Raw genomic sequence first — 13,365 nt, 5'->3', positions numbered from 1 at the left:
AATTTCGTTTGTGTTGTTAATTTTAATTTTTGTTCCAAATGTTGAAGTTTTTAATTGACGTTTTTCATTTACTGGATTTTAATTAAGCTTTAGTAAATGAAAAAATTATTTCGTTCAACACTGCTTTAGCTCGTTTCGAAACGTTTTTTTCATTCCGGTTATAAGCCCCCCCCCCGTTTATAAGCCCATCTAAAACCCCTTACGAATTTGTGTAAGTCCAGAGCTTATAAGCGGTAGTTTTCGGTAGTGCATTATAAGTACGTGGGAGTAAAAGCAAGATTCTTTTAGCTTTTAGCACGTTTTCAGGATCACGTGAGCGTCAGCCCGATCAGCTAGGTGAATATCGAGTAACACTGCCTTATTGATTTGAGCCGTCGCTGTTTAAAGAAAAACGGCCGAAACAACACGGCAGGAACAAAGTCGCACGTTTTTCTCCATTTTACTGATCGACTACTTCATTTAAGAAGATAAAGGAGCTTTAAAGTTTGATTTGCCCTACTTTTGCCTGCGACATCGAAATGGTATGCAATTTTGTTGCACATGTTCCGTAGGCTAATTGACTGGAATAAATATATTTTGTTTAGAGCAGAATAGGAAAGAAATATGGGATCGAAAAACATTGAATGGCTGTCTTCAGTTAGTCTGATTAGTTTTACAGCCCAATACGTGATGTTTGGAAACCCTTACGGGCTCCAGATGTCAAGTGTTTGTGAACCGGTTTTGATCTCATAATTCGTGACAACCACCAAAAACTGTTTTATTTTAACCACCGCATTAATAACCACCAAAAACGGATTTATTTTAACCACCAAAAACTGTTTTATTTTAACCACCGTATGCAAAACCACCGAAAACTGTTTTATTTTAACCACCGTATGCAAAACCACCAAATACTGTTTTATTTTAACAACCGTGTTAATAACCACCAAAACTGTTTTATTTTAACCACCATGTTAATAACCACCAAAACTGTTTTATTTTAACCACCGTTAAATATTAATAACCACCAGAAACTGTTTTATTTTAACCACCATTAAATATTAATAACCACCAAAAATTGTTTTATTTTAACCACCGTATTAATAACGACCTAAAACTGTTTTATTTATAACCAAAGCGAAGAAAAACGTGTTTATCATTGTTTTACGCCACAGTTGAAACCACGTGGATATGTGATTCATTAACCTGGGCCTGCGCCCTCGGTATTTAAATCTAGCCTGTATTGATGTGCAAGGTTCATTCTAGATCTGGAACACGAGGTAAGTGTTTTTAAAAATTTTATCCGCCTCTGTTTAGCAAACAAATGTCGTTTCTAGTCATTCGTGTAGTTTTAGTAATATATCAAACACGAGAAAGCGTGTTTCATCAGATATCCAAACACTGAGAAATAGGTTGAAAAAACGAGGCGCAGCCGAGTTTTTTTTAAACGACCTCGAGGTGTTTGGATATCTGATGAAACACGCTTTCGAGTGATTTTCGAATGATCAATAATTCCTGGAGAAATTCAAGGCTAAAGTTGGCAAAATGTTATGTTAATTAAGAACACATATCCAAACCACGGTCACAGTAGCGATTTTCTTTGTTTTCTCTTGATGAATTATTAATGACTTTGAGAAAGAATAATTTACACTTAAGCCGGCGACACACTAGGCAATTGATGCGGACACACTTGGCGACTTCTTTCGCCGATCGCGGCGATGTGGCACTTCAATCTTGTTCCCAGGCTCCTCGTATCGCTGCTATTCGCCATTTGGAAAAGTCATGTCATAAAATAGTCCATCCTGATTGGTTGACTTTACTGGCGATTGGCAGCGATGAGAGTAGAAAATAGCGCTTACGGGCACACTAGGCGAATGCCGGCGAATTTAATCGCCGATATCCAACATGCCAGATATCAGCGATTTTATACGCCGATCGCGGCGATCGGCGAAAATCGCAATCGCTGCACCGGGCACAAATCGCGTATTGTGTCAGGCAAATTTTATGCTTTTGCAAAAAACTCAACTCTAAAAAAGATGCAGAAACACAATGGAAAAATGAATTGGGAGGTGAGATCGTTATTCGTCTGGTCTAGTAATCCTGCTCAAAAATGGTGTTCATTGTATTATTCACTCTAAAATCTTGGACCCTCCCGTCTAGAACGGTAAATCATTCTAAAAGCGGAGATTAAACAAGAAATTGCGGTATAAAAGGGGTCCGGCCTCGGGCCATTCACACCTTCAGTTAACAATCAACCATCAGCGTAAACAACTGACAAATACCATACGTCTTCTTCTACAACCATTACTAATAAAATTGGCTTAGTTTTCGGAATAAATCCTGTTATATATTAAACCGAATTAGAAACCGATGTCTTATACTACTGTGGTGACATTCTGAACTTTTGAGGCATAGTTTTTCAGGGGACGTTTAAGTCAACAACTTAAGGTCCGTTTAAACAGTTTTAACATTTGCCTCAACATGCGTTCAACACTTTGTTGAACCAAATGTTGGGGGCGTTTGAACAGGTCGTTCAATATTGTTGAAAATGTTGGGGGCGTTTGAACAGGTCGTTCAATATTGTTGAAAATGTTGGGGGCGTTTGAACAGGTCGTTCAATATTGTTGAAAATGTTGGGGGCGTTTGAACAGGTCGTTCAATATTGTTGAAAATGTTGGGGGCGTTTGAACAGGTCGTTCAATATTGTTGAAAATGTTGGGGGCGTTTGAACAGGTCGTTCAATATTGTTGAAAATGTTGGGGGCGTTTGAACAGGTCGTTCAATATTGTTGAAAATGCCAAAAAAAAAAAAATGTTGAAAGCGTGTTGAATCAAATTTAAATTGATTTAAAGTTTCATTCAACATCGATTCAACATTTCCTTTGTTCTTGAAAATGTTGGATTGGTTGAAACTGTTTAAACACTTGATTCATCTAACATTTGCCCAACATCCGTTCAACTTTTGTTGAACGTGTGTTGGTCAAACGTTGAAACGTTTAAACGGGCCTTTACTACGACTCAAGAGCGTCTAAATTTGCCTTTCACACCCGCAAACGTGTAAAAGGAAGGAGGGGGTTGCCCCTTTGAAGCAGAACTTCTTGTTTAAAGACAAAATGTATAAATGTATTGATCAATTTTTATGCTCCAAACAAAGATACAAACATCATTAATTTTCTTATCATGGAGTTCTGTAATAGGATTGACGACATTAAAGGGCCCGGTAATTGGAAAATGAACTGCTCCCTTTCGAACAATGATGATTATGTTAGATACCAATCCGGCCAGCGGAGGGGCGTAATGAGTTATCGGACAATCGGAGCATCTGGGACTGGATAAAATAAAATATTAGAGTACACCCAATTCAGTATTCGAAACGAAGAGTTAAGGAAAACAATGATCTTTATTGATTTGACTAGAGTGGAACGATTTACTGATCGACAAATTCATCATGGAGGACAGGAAAGAGGTGGGTAATTCCCAGGCTAGGGAAAAGGCACTGGGATCTAGGTTGCAACTTATTCCGTATTTATTTATTTTTATAAGTTTTTATAATTTTTATGAGTAGTTTTGATCGATCATTATGTATTCTTTATAATGTGAAGTAGTTAGGTGTCTTTTAACATATTGTATAACGATAAATCGTATGTATATTTTATAATGTAAAGTAGTTGGTGTCCCCAAGAAGCGTACATTCTAGTACGCTAGAAGCTACGACACATTAATAAAGTTTTCGTTCCTTCGTTCCTTCGTTCCTTCATTCATTCATTCATTCATTCATTCATTCATTCATTCATTCATTCATTCATTCATTCATTCATTCATTCATTCATTCATTCATTCATTCATTCATTCATTCATTCATTCATTCATTCATTCATTCATTCATTCATTCGTTCATTCGTTCATTCGTTCGTTCGTTCGTTCGTTCGTTCGTTCGTTCGTTCGTTCGTTCGTCGGTTCGTTCGTTCGTTTATTCGTTCGTTCTTTCGTCCGTCCGTCCGTCCGTTCTTTCTTTCGTTCGTTCATTCATTTTTTCACATATTTATGATACAGAAAATTTAGTTCTAGGCTTCAGAGGTTATTCATCGCTTTATTGCTACAGCTAGCTCTGTACGTTTCGCATGGCCAAGAGATGACCACACTCATCAGGCAATTTCTGTGAATGACCTTTAACTTAAACTGCTGGCGTTATTACCCTAAATTAATTGGGCTTTTTTGAAAACTTTAAATGTTGCGTAGTTACTTGGTGTTTTTCTCTCTCCCCAGTCCCTCTCCAAACTAAAAACCTCATAGTTCAACAAAACCCGGGACAAAAATAAATAAATTCCAAAAACCCCGATTAGTTCCCTAGAGCCTTGGACCAAATTCATAGAAGGTAACCTAACTAGCATTCGTTTTCTTTAATTGTCGTAAATTTAAATCAAAATAAAATTTTAAAATTTGGCGTGTTATGTCAAGTGACACAACAGCAACTCCATTGACAATAAAAATGAAATACTTTGTGCAGATTCATGGCTCTTTCAAACTTCCAAACCAGTACTTTCAATTTATTCTAAAATAGACCACCCCCTCCAAATCCATCGAGACCCATTCCTTAATTCACGCGAGCAGAGGCTGATGTGGACCTGCGATAATCAATAAAATTAAATACATTTACAATGCGATATACAATAAAATTAGATTAAAATAAATTAAAATAAATGTTATGATCCCGCAGAGGAAAATTTTCTTTTTTCGAGTAGTGAAATGCTGGGCCATATACACTGTATATACAATGTTTTCACTTCAAAAAAGTTTCTGTTTAATCAGTTGAGATGGAACACACGTATCAAAAGGACATTTTCCCGATCAACGGCCAACCAACGTTCCGGTGGCACTTGATGTCTACAACAAATCTCCCCTATGAGGCTTTGTACCAGTCAAAACACCAGCACTCGTACACCTAGCTCTTCTGAAAGAACTAAAATCCCTACTCACATTTAAGCCAATCAGCATGCGACAAGTTACACAGGAAAAAAAAACAAAGAGAGAAAAGAAACTCTTAGTTACGAATTTCGTGTTTTTATGAGTCTACAGTACATCGCTCTAAATTATTTGCAGCTGTGTACTTATTAAATAAGTTATATGTGTTGTTCCCCTATTTTGTTTTTTAGATAGCAGCCCAGAGAGATGACGAACAGAGCCCAGCTGGTGGTACAGAATCGAGGAAAAAGCGGGTAATTTCTTGTTTAAAGTCCTTTATGCCAATTAATTGTGGGGGAGCATCAGGCAAATTTTCTCTCTCTGCAAACTCTCTGACCTTATATTTAGTTTTTTTTTATTACTATTTTTGCAGGTGGCGTTTGAGAAAGACTCGAACAAAAGAAACAATATGGATAGGCGATATATGAAATCAATGGAAATAAAAGTAATTGTTTTAATTTGATATTTATTTCAGTTATTAATTCGAATTATGATCCGTTGTACATGTTACCTAACATGCTTTCATGTTAAAAATTAATTAATCTAATGAAAAATTGACTGAATGTATTCTAGTTTGATATAATTGAAGAATGAGCAGGGTAAGAAACCTTTATATGATCTGCTTTTTGATTGACTGACGCATAGGTAGATCATTGATTGACTGTCTGATTTATTGATGGATATTTTATTAATAAATCAATCATTTGACTGGTTGAAAAGTTCTCAAGGGTTTATCAACTCAACGATACAGTAAATTCAATTCAATTCAACTCGTTTATTTTGCCATTAACCAAAAAAAAAATACAACATAAATACATTATAGACGACACACAATATTCTTACTATTACAATGTTCATACTTAACTATTTACAATATTAAAAGGGTTAAAGGCTAGGAAGCCTATATAGAAGCCGGGGGCTTATTAACTATAGGCTTCCTAGAACTATAGGATAAACCATAGAAGTTAAGGGTACTGATTGAAAATTCCAATTATTTATTTATTTTTTTTTTAAAAGAAGAGAAAAAGAAAGAAAGAAAAAAAAAAGAAAAGGTAAAGAAAAGGTGTGTAGCTCAACAAAGAGTCAATTTAACTTAAAAAGAAGGAATTTTTTAAGTCTTTTGCCAAACAAACTGATACTTTCACCGTTTTGAATTTCATGACTTAGCGAGTTGAAAAACGTAGGACCTTGAAACCGAATTGAGAATTTTCGAAAATTAGTTCGACAATAAGGTATATAGAAAAGGATGGAATTTCTTGTTTTATAAGAATGTATTTGGCTTGCAAGAGTAAACATATCACGAAAATAATTTGGAAGTAAGCTTCTTTTAAAAAGATACATAAATTTACCTATTTGGTATAAATAAATGTCAGAGAATTTTAAAATCTCCTGTTCTTTAAAAAGAACACCGTTATGAGTATCAAAAGAAACTTTTGATATTATTCTGATTATCTTCTTTTGCAGAACAATAATGCGATTTAAATGAGACTGATATGTCGATCCCCACACAGAGACACAATAAATTAAGTAAGGGTAAACTAGACTATAGTACAAGGAACGTAAGGAGGTTTTGGGGAGGCAAAAACTAGACTTATAAATAATACCTATTGATTTTGATATTTTTCTAGAAACACTAAGAATGTGAGGCTTCCATGACAAATGCTCATCGAGGATAACACCTAAAAATACTGTTTCTTTCACACGTTCAATTGCATTGTTGTCAATTTGAATAGATATATCAAGTGTTTGCCTCCTTTGGGGTGGTCTAAAAACCATAAAATTTGATTTTTTTAAAGTTAATGGACAGTTTGTTTTCCCGACACCAATGAATTAATTTAAGCATTTCAGAATTCAAGATTCCAGGAAGCAAGTCAAAATCTTTGTGGGAGAAAAATATGTTTGTATCATCTGCAAAAAGAATAAAGTCCAGGACCTTCGACACGTTACACAGATCATTTATATAGAGTAGGAAAAGTAGGGGACCTAGTATAGAACCCTGAGGCACCCCGCACTTAATTTCGCAAGACTCCGAACTGACGCCATTAAACTCCACATATTGTTGTCTATTGCTTAGATAGCTTTCGAACCATCTAAGTGGAATGCCACGAACACCATAATGCTCTAATTTTGAAATCAAAATGTTATGATCAATGGTGTCAAAGGCCTTGGACAAGTCTATAAAAATACCAACTGTGCATTCCTTATTGTCAATGGCGGAAGAGATTTTGTCATATAAACAAGCAAGAGCATAAGCGGTGGAGTGATGCTTGCGAAAACCATACTGATTGTCAGAGAGAATGTTATGATTATTAAGAAACCTTAAAAGACGATTGTACATTACTCTCTCTAGGATTTTAGAGAATGCTGGTAGAACAGACACCGGTCGGTAGCTCGTAAATATATCCTGCTCATTTACAGCATCTAGAAATATTGAATTAACTAGTTTTGGAGGTAAAAAAGAATTATGCGACTTTTCTGATACAGGCATTTTGCTAGCTAAATTGGGACCAATATTAGTAAAATATTTACAAAAGAAATTAGCTATATCTTTTGGATTGGAAATTTCTCGAGAATCTGCCCTAAATATAGATGGCAAATTGGCCACTGTGAGGTCGAAATTCAATTCCAACCACTTTATATAAGCTAGGTGGCCTTTTTTAAATTTTTTGTGCCTTCACCCCACCAATTCAGCCCTTCAGTTTATTTATTAGAAAGTAGTCCTTTTACTCATTTTAATTCTTTAGATTAACCAAGCAGTCTTTCCCTTTGATCCAAAATTGAATATATTTCAAAAGCAAACTGCTCAGGCAGGTCTGATGTGGAAATGATGTACTGTAGCTACTCTTTCTTTATGACTTTCTTCAATGATAGTAATGCCTTGCAACGAGGAAAGTGATAACAAGCTTTAATTGTTGTCTGAATACTGGTATTTTTTTAGTGAGATTGTAATGTTCTTTTCTGTCTCATTCAAACACTTTGAGTTTTTTTCTTTAAACAAAAATGAAATGTTTCCAAATAAAACAAAGCATAAGTCTGTTCAGACACGCAGATTAAAAATAAGTGATCCTACCCCATGTAAAGCTGTCTAAATAATACAATCCGAAGATATTTGCAGGAATTACACTGTCTGATAAAAAATGATAAAAGCCGTGCCTGTCGACAAGAAATGTAGTTATATAAAGGCTTCAGCGCTAATGGTTTTTAGCTTCATACAGCTTGAACTTGTCGATAGTTTGATTGATGTTTTTTTCTTTCAGATGAAGGAATGGTATATGAGAACAAAATTGCCAGTTCTCTGTATGGCGTTCAGGAACGGCAAGTTCTGGATTGCAACAGGTTACTTTGTTCGTTAGTCAGAAGTATGGAAAATGTGAAGCAATTCATCAATATGTCACCGATTCCACACATCCAGACATTCACACTATAGTTTATACCCAAGAAATTCAGTGATCACTACAAGATACATGTATATACGTTAAACTTCATGTGAAATTTTTGTTACGTGGAATGCAAGTGCCTTGAAAAATGTATTTGATTGTGCATATTCTACATTTAGATGTTCCAGAGTTACAAAACTTCGCCTGTGACCCACAGGTCCAGGGGGCCTTTTTGAGGCACATTGAAACACCTGGCGATAGCCAATCTGGTAAGGATTATTTAGTTTTCATTAAATGCTCAATGTGTGAAATAACGTTTTTATGACAATAATATATATATATATTTGGCCAAGCCTAAACACGGAGCTCCAGTTTTTTCATAGCAACTTACCGCCGAAAAAAAAAAAAAACGGGTTTCCACACAGGTTGAGTGTGGCATTTCGCAATAGCTTACATGGAGGGGCGGACGTGCGGACGTACGGACAGTGACGTCATAACCCAAACCAAAATTTTTCCGCAGTCATAGACCTCTTTCATAATGGAGGGCTTAATTGTTATTCTTTTGTATGCATTCAAATTAGCCTTACTGGCCTCGCTGGCATGTGTAAAAACAAAAGTATTTTCACTCAAAAGCGAGGTCAAGAAGGCTTATTTGCATGCACATAAAAGAATACTAATTATGCCCTCCATTATGAAAGAGGTCTATGGGTTTACCAAAATCTCTTATCAATGGGGCTCTGCGCCCGCGCGCCAGCCACATAAATACCGTTTTGTTTCTACCTTGCCATACACAGATTTTAATTTTGCAATTTTTTTTATTTTTCGTGCAGCACAACAAGTTGAAGGAGAAGAGAGGGCCGGCAGTTATTCAGATGACGATTTAACACCACGTGATCTGAATGAAGACTTCTCCCTATCCAGGGTTCAGAATCTCCGAAAAATGGTCCACAAAGCAGTCATGAAAGATGGTAATGTTTTTATATAGAGTGGGGTTTTAACTTCTTTAACATACAGCCATTTATCACTTTACCTCCACTGTAATTTAGATTAACTTATTTTATTGAGCGTGCTTTGCAGCTACTTTTTACCATTCAGGATTAACCTTATACCCTTGCTGTTTTAATTAACGTCCTAGCCTAGAGGTATTACTGATTGAAGATCTTATACAACTATTAGTCTTTTAGGCTGTGCAATGATTATTTTTTAGCAGTGAATTACTGTAGATATAGTAATTTACCACGGTTACGCATTAACATGTTATTTATAAGATTGTTTAAATGTTTAATGAAAAAAAGGTAGTTTTGCATTTGATCCAGTTTTGGTGGTGCTGTACTTATTGGTCTTGCTAACGTGCAAAATTCAATCATTTTCAACCCTACATTTTTTTCATTGGAACTGCATTTAAAATCAAATAGAATTACAGTTTCTAAAAGTTAAAATATGCCAGGCCATTTTCAGTTTTGTTGTAGATGTAGATTTGGATATATTTTGGTGTGTTTTTCGTGTAGGGAGATCTCGCCCTGGATGGGGAAAAGAGATATGCAAACCGATGTGGTGGCCTGCCGGCGTTCTCTTCACCGACATCAACAACAGCAAAGAACGCCCAAAACGACAAGAGCTTATTTCAATAATGGAATCCTACAGGAGTTGGAATCTGCGTGATCAGCCTGAGGAGTGTGTGGTACATAGTCAGCCTCATGATCCTCAGATTCCGATTCCTGTAGCAACATCAACACCTGCAGCCTCTGAGCCTCGTGCGTCTACTCCTGAGGTATTGGTGCTGGATTTAAGGACGGTGCTACCATTATGGAAGTATTTTTGTGTGGTTTATGGCTATGCGGGGAAAACAGATCTTATCAAGGGCTATTGAAATCCAAAAAGAAAATTGGGGTTAACCGCACATTTTTATGGAGATAATGAAGCAACAGTAAAGTACAAAGCAGCGTATAACGTTTTTTTTCTTAATTGAAGCTTTATTGTCTCTGAAAACTTCATGGTTACCCCGAATTTTGTTTTTGGATACCAAGTTCTAAGTCCTGCTTTCTCTGTATAGTTTTAAACCGCGCAAAAATATCCCTGTATTAGTAGGCACCACCCATAAGAAACCCGAAATATCACGAGATGCACAGAACGTATGGGCAGTAATAAAAGTAGGCACCGTCCTTTAAAAAGGACATTGTGCTCAAGGGCTTCTTATCCGTGGTCAAAGTCCGTTAAAGATAAGGTTTTTGTTTGGAGTCAGCTCAAAGCCTATACGTTTTTGGTGAGTCACAGCAGACTCACAGAAAACCTATCAGCTTTGAGGTCCCCAAATAAAAATCTTTTCTTTAATGGACTTGACCTTGTTTTGTACGTTTGACCGCTGTTATGACTCGCTGTAGGGGCAAGAAATTTTGGACGGGTGTTGTGTAACGAATACAGAGCCACAAAACAGAAACGGGATGAATTCACACTGGTTTGAGAGCCATGCCGGCATCATATAAATACCCTCGACTTCACATCGTCTCTCTCTACCCAGCTCTATTTAACAATTATTCCAAAAGTGTGTATTGGGTACACTGCCCGCCTCGTTGGCTCTAATCATCTCGTTTCCAACAACCGCGAGAGGAATAATTGTTTTATTCAAAATAATCAAGAAATATTGCTAGATCCTACTGATTTTGCTTTGCAAGAACAACCAGAAGACAAATTAATGGTAACTATTTCTCGGGCATGGTATAATGGTTCATATACCGTGGCCGCTAAGCCAATCAAATCCCTGGAATTGCGTTCAACAATGATACAGTTTTTAATAAAAATGGGTATCAGTGAGTCGTACTGGAAAGCTTAGATTGAACTCTGGTGTCTGTGATAACAGTATCTATCGCCCTGTTAATTTTTTTCCCCAGTACTCTGAATATGAAGTGGCTGTGATAGAAGACCGCGTTACTAAGGAACAGGCCAGAGGAAAAAGAAACAGGAAGAGGCGAAGCTCAAGGCCGCTGTTAAGGTGAGTTGGTTGTTATGGCAACTGACTGTTGTTTTTTTATACTAGGAGATGAAGCAGTTGCAATTTAGTCGCAGTCATCGTGTTCTTTCCTTGGGCAAGAATCTTTGCTTCATTTTTTCGCCCAGATGATAACTGGGTACTAGCGTTACTGACCTTTGGGAAACCATAACGGTTTGCCGTGGGGGTCTAGTAACAACAACAACAAGAACAACAACAAACACTTACTTATACACCACCACCACCATTTTCACTGTTTATAGACTAATATTGCACAACAAGTCTTATGTGCTTTCGAACGCGCTCCCCTAATCTCTGATTATTACCACGTAGCTATACTATTATTGTTGTGGTTCTTGTTAATTAACACTTTACGTTTTAGTCCTTATTTCCCGTTTCTCTTTCGGTGCAATTGTATCCAGCACTTTTGTTCCACGCTGAACAATTTTCGCACCATACGTAAATTCTCTCTGTAAATTCAGTCTTATATAACATCTACTACAGTTTCATTTTATCACTCGCCCACCTAAATCCAGCAATTGGTAAGTGTTTTCAGTCGCCCGTTTTGGTTTCATTTGTCTTTTTCGCCTTTAATTCATTTATTTATTTTCCGGTAACTTTTTCTGTTAGGGATTTACTAAATCCCTCGGTTTGAGTAAATAAATTGTTGGATTCCAAGCCCGTTAGCCTCTTGTGTACCGAATGGCCCTCGCCACTTCAATTATTATTATAGCTAAAATAAACTAAATTAACTAATCTAAACTAAATTCTGCGATATTCTCGTCTCTCAGCTGCAATCTTGGTGGCGTGGTACGATGGTACGAAAGCATCTCAGGCCAACTAGCAAGAAAAAGAAAAAGGGAAAGAAATTAGGAAGGAAGATTGGAAAGAAAAAGAACTGAGCGAGCAACCATTTTTACATCCACATTTGTACAGAATCATTCCATTGTACGAACTCAAACTAGTGTAATTTTACGACCAAAATATCGAATTTAGCACATTTATACAGAATCATTCCATAGTATCAACTCAAACAAGTGTAAATTTGCCAATGAAATATTGATTTTAACAGAAGCTGTACTTCTGAAACTTTTATAGGTTATGCTTTCCAGTGCCACTACTATTACTGGGGTCACTTTAAACTGGCCAATCAGATCACAGTATGATAAAAACGGTGAATAATTCCAAAATTTTGGGTTTTAACTGTTGTTTTCCGTCTACTCGTGATTGGTTCAGTCGGCTTCGATTGAAATTTGTTGTTCTTGTCCTGCAATCTGTTTGGCCAGTTTTGTTTAAGCTTCGTTTTAAGTGACCCCGGTAACAGTAGTCGCACTGTAATGCCATTTTGACTTTCGCCTAATAATACCTCCTCTTCTCCACTTTTCACACTCACTCCTAAGTCACATCATAGTTAATTGAGGGACTGGTTATGAAACCTTACCATGACAATAATGGTGCTGCAAGTTATGTCGGCAGCGACCGTGCACAATCCTTTGTTTGAACGTTCACAGCTGAATATTAACAGGACATTTTCTATTAGTCAGTTGCTCCAACACTTTACGAGATCTATTGTTGTTTGTGCAGGGTCAAGGCCAAAAACGCTAATAAAACATATAACGAACTTTGTCAGGTTTCATAACCATTGCCTTTAATTAACTATGGTCACACCAATGCCACACCAGTAGTTCCTACACGCTTCAACGTGCTGAAGACATGAGGCCAATTCCTCTGGAATTACAACGACCCAACAACAACGGATCCCGCCGGGAAGCGAGAGAGGCTTACCTCATAGAGGGAGGTAAAACGACGAAATGAACGTTAATTATTTCTGTATTCTTCAACTTCTTTACTTGTATCTTATGGACCGTTAAATGCGCTATGTCTTAAGAAATATGTACTCTAGTCTACCGTTCACCATTTTCGTTTACATTCGAATGGTTTTTACTGAGCAAGTACCATGTTTGCGATGTTCCATCTTACAACGCCCTGTAAGTACCTTTCTCACACTTTGCGTTTTGATTGGTTAGTTGGGATCAAATCTTTCCCTGTGAAGTGCGCATGC

General features: G+C 36.8%; 1 protein-coding gene across 3 annotated transcripts; it reads left to right on the top strand.

Annotated features, from left to right (window-relative positions):
• Positions 1 to 1,128: 1,128 nt before the first annotated feature.
• LOC146472593 (uncharacterized) lies at positions 1,129 to 13,305 on the top strand. 3 transcript variants are annotated; one of them, XM_085119341.1, is made up of 10 exons: positions 1,129 to 1,259; positions 3,395 to 3,444; positions 5,132 to 5,194; positions 5,314 to 5,385; positions 8,198 to 8,276; positions 8,497 to 8,586; positions 9,148 to 9,285; positions 9,826 to 10,088; positions 11,206 to 11,306; positions 12,095 to 13,305. In XM_085119341.1, the coding sequence occupies exons 1-10, from the start codon at positions 1,226 to 1,228 to the stop codon at positions 12,174 to 12,176; spliced, it is 972 nt and encodes a 323-aa protein (XP_084975467.1). In that variant the 5' UTR covers positions 1,129 to 1,225; the 3' UTR covers positions 12,177 to 13,305. The 3 variants fall into 3 exon arrangements, with proteins under 3 accessions (XP_084975467.1, XP_084975466.1, XP_084975468.1); XM_085119340.1 differs by having other exon boundaries at positions 3,395 to 3,448; positions 5,136 to 5,194; XM_085119342.1 differs by lacking the exons at positions 11,206 to 11,306; positions 12,095 to 13,305 and having other exon boundaries at positions 3,395 to 3,448; positions 5,136 to 5,194; positions 9,826 to 10,519.
• The last annotated feature ends 60 nt before the right edge of the window (positions 13,306 to 13,365 follow it).

This window comes from Pavona decussata, unplaced genomic scaffold (assembly GCF_977016875.1).
Source record: "Pavona decussata unplaced genomic scaffold, jaPavDecu1.1 SCAFFOLD_98, whole genome shotgun sequence".
Lineage (NCBI taxonomy): Eukaryota > Metazoa > Cnidaria > Anthozoa > Scleractinia > Agariciidae > Pavona > Pavona decussata.
Note: the sequence above shows the minus strand (reverse complement) of the source record. Positions and strands in the feature narration are given on the sequence as shown.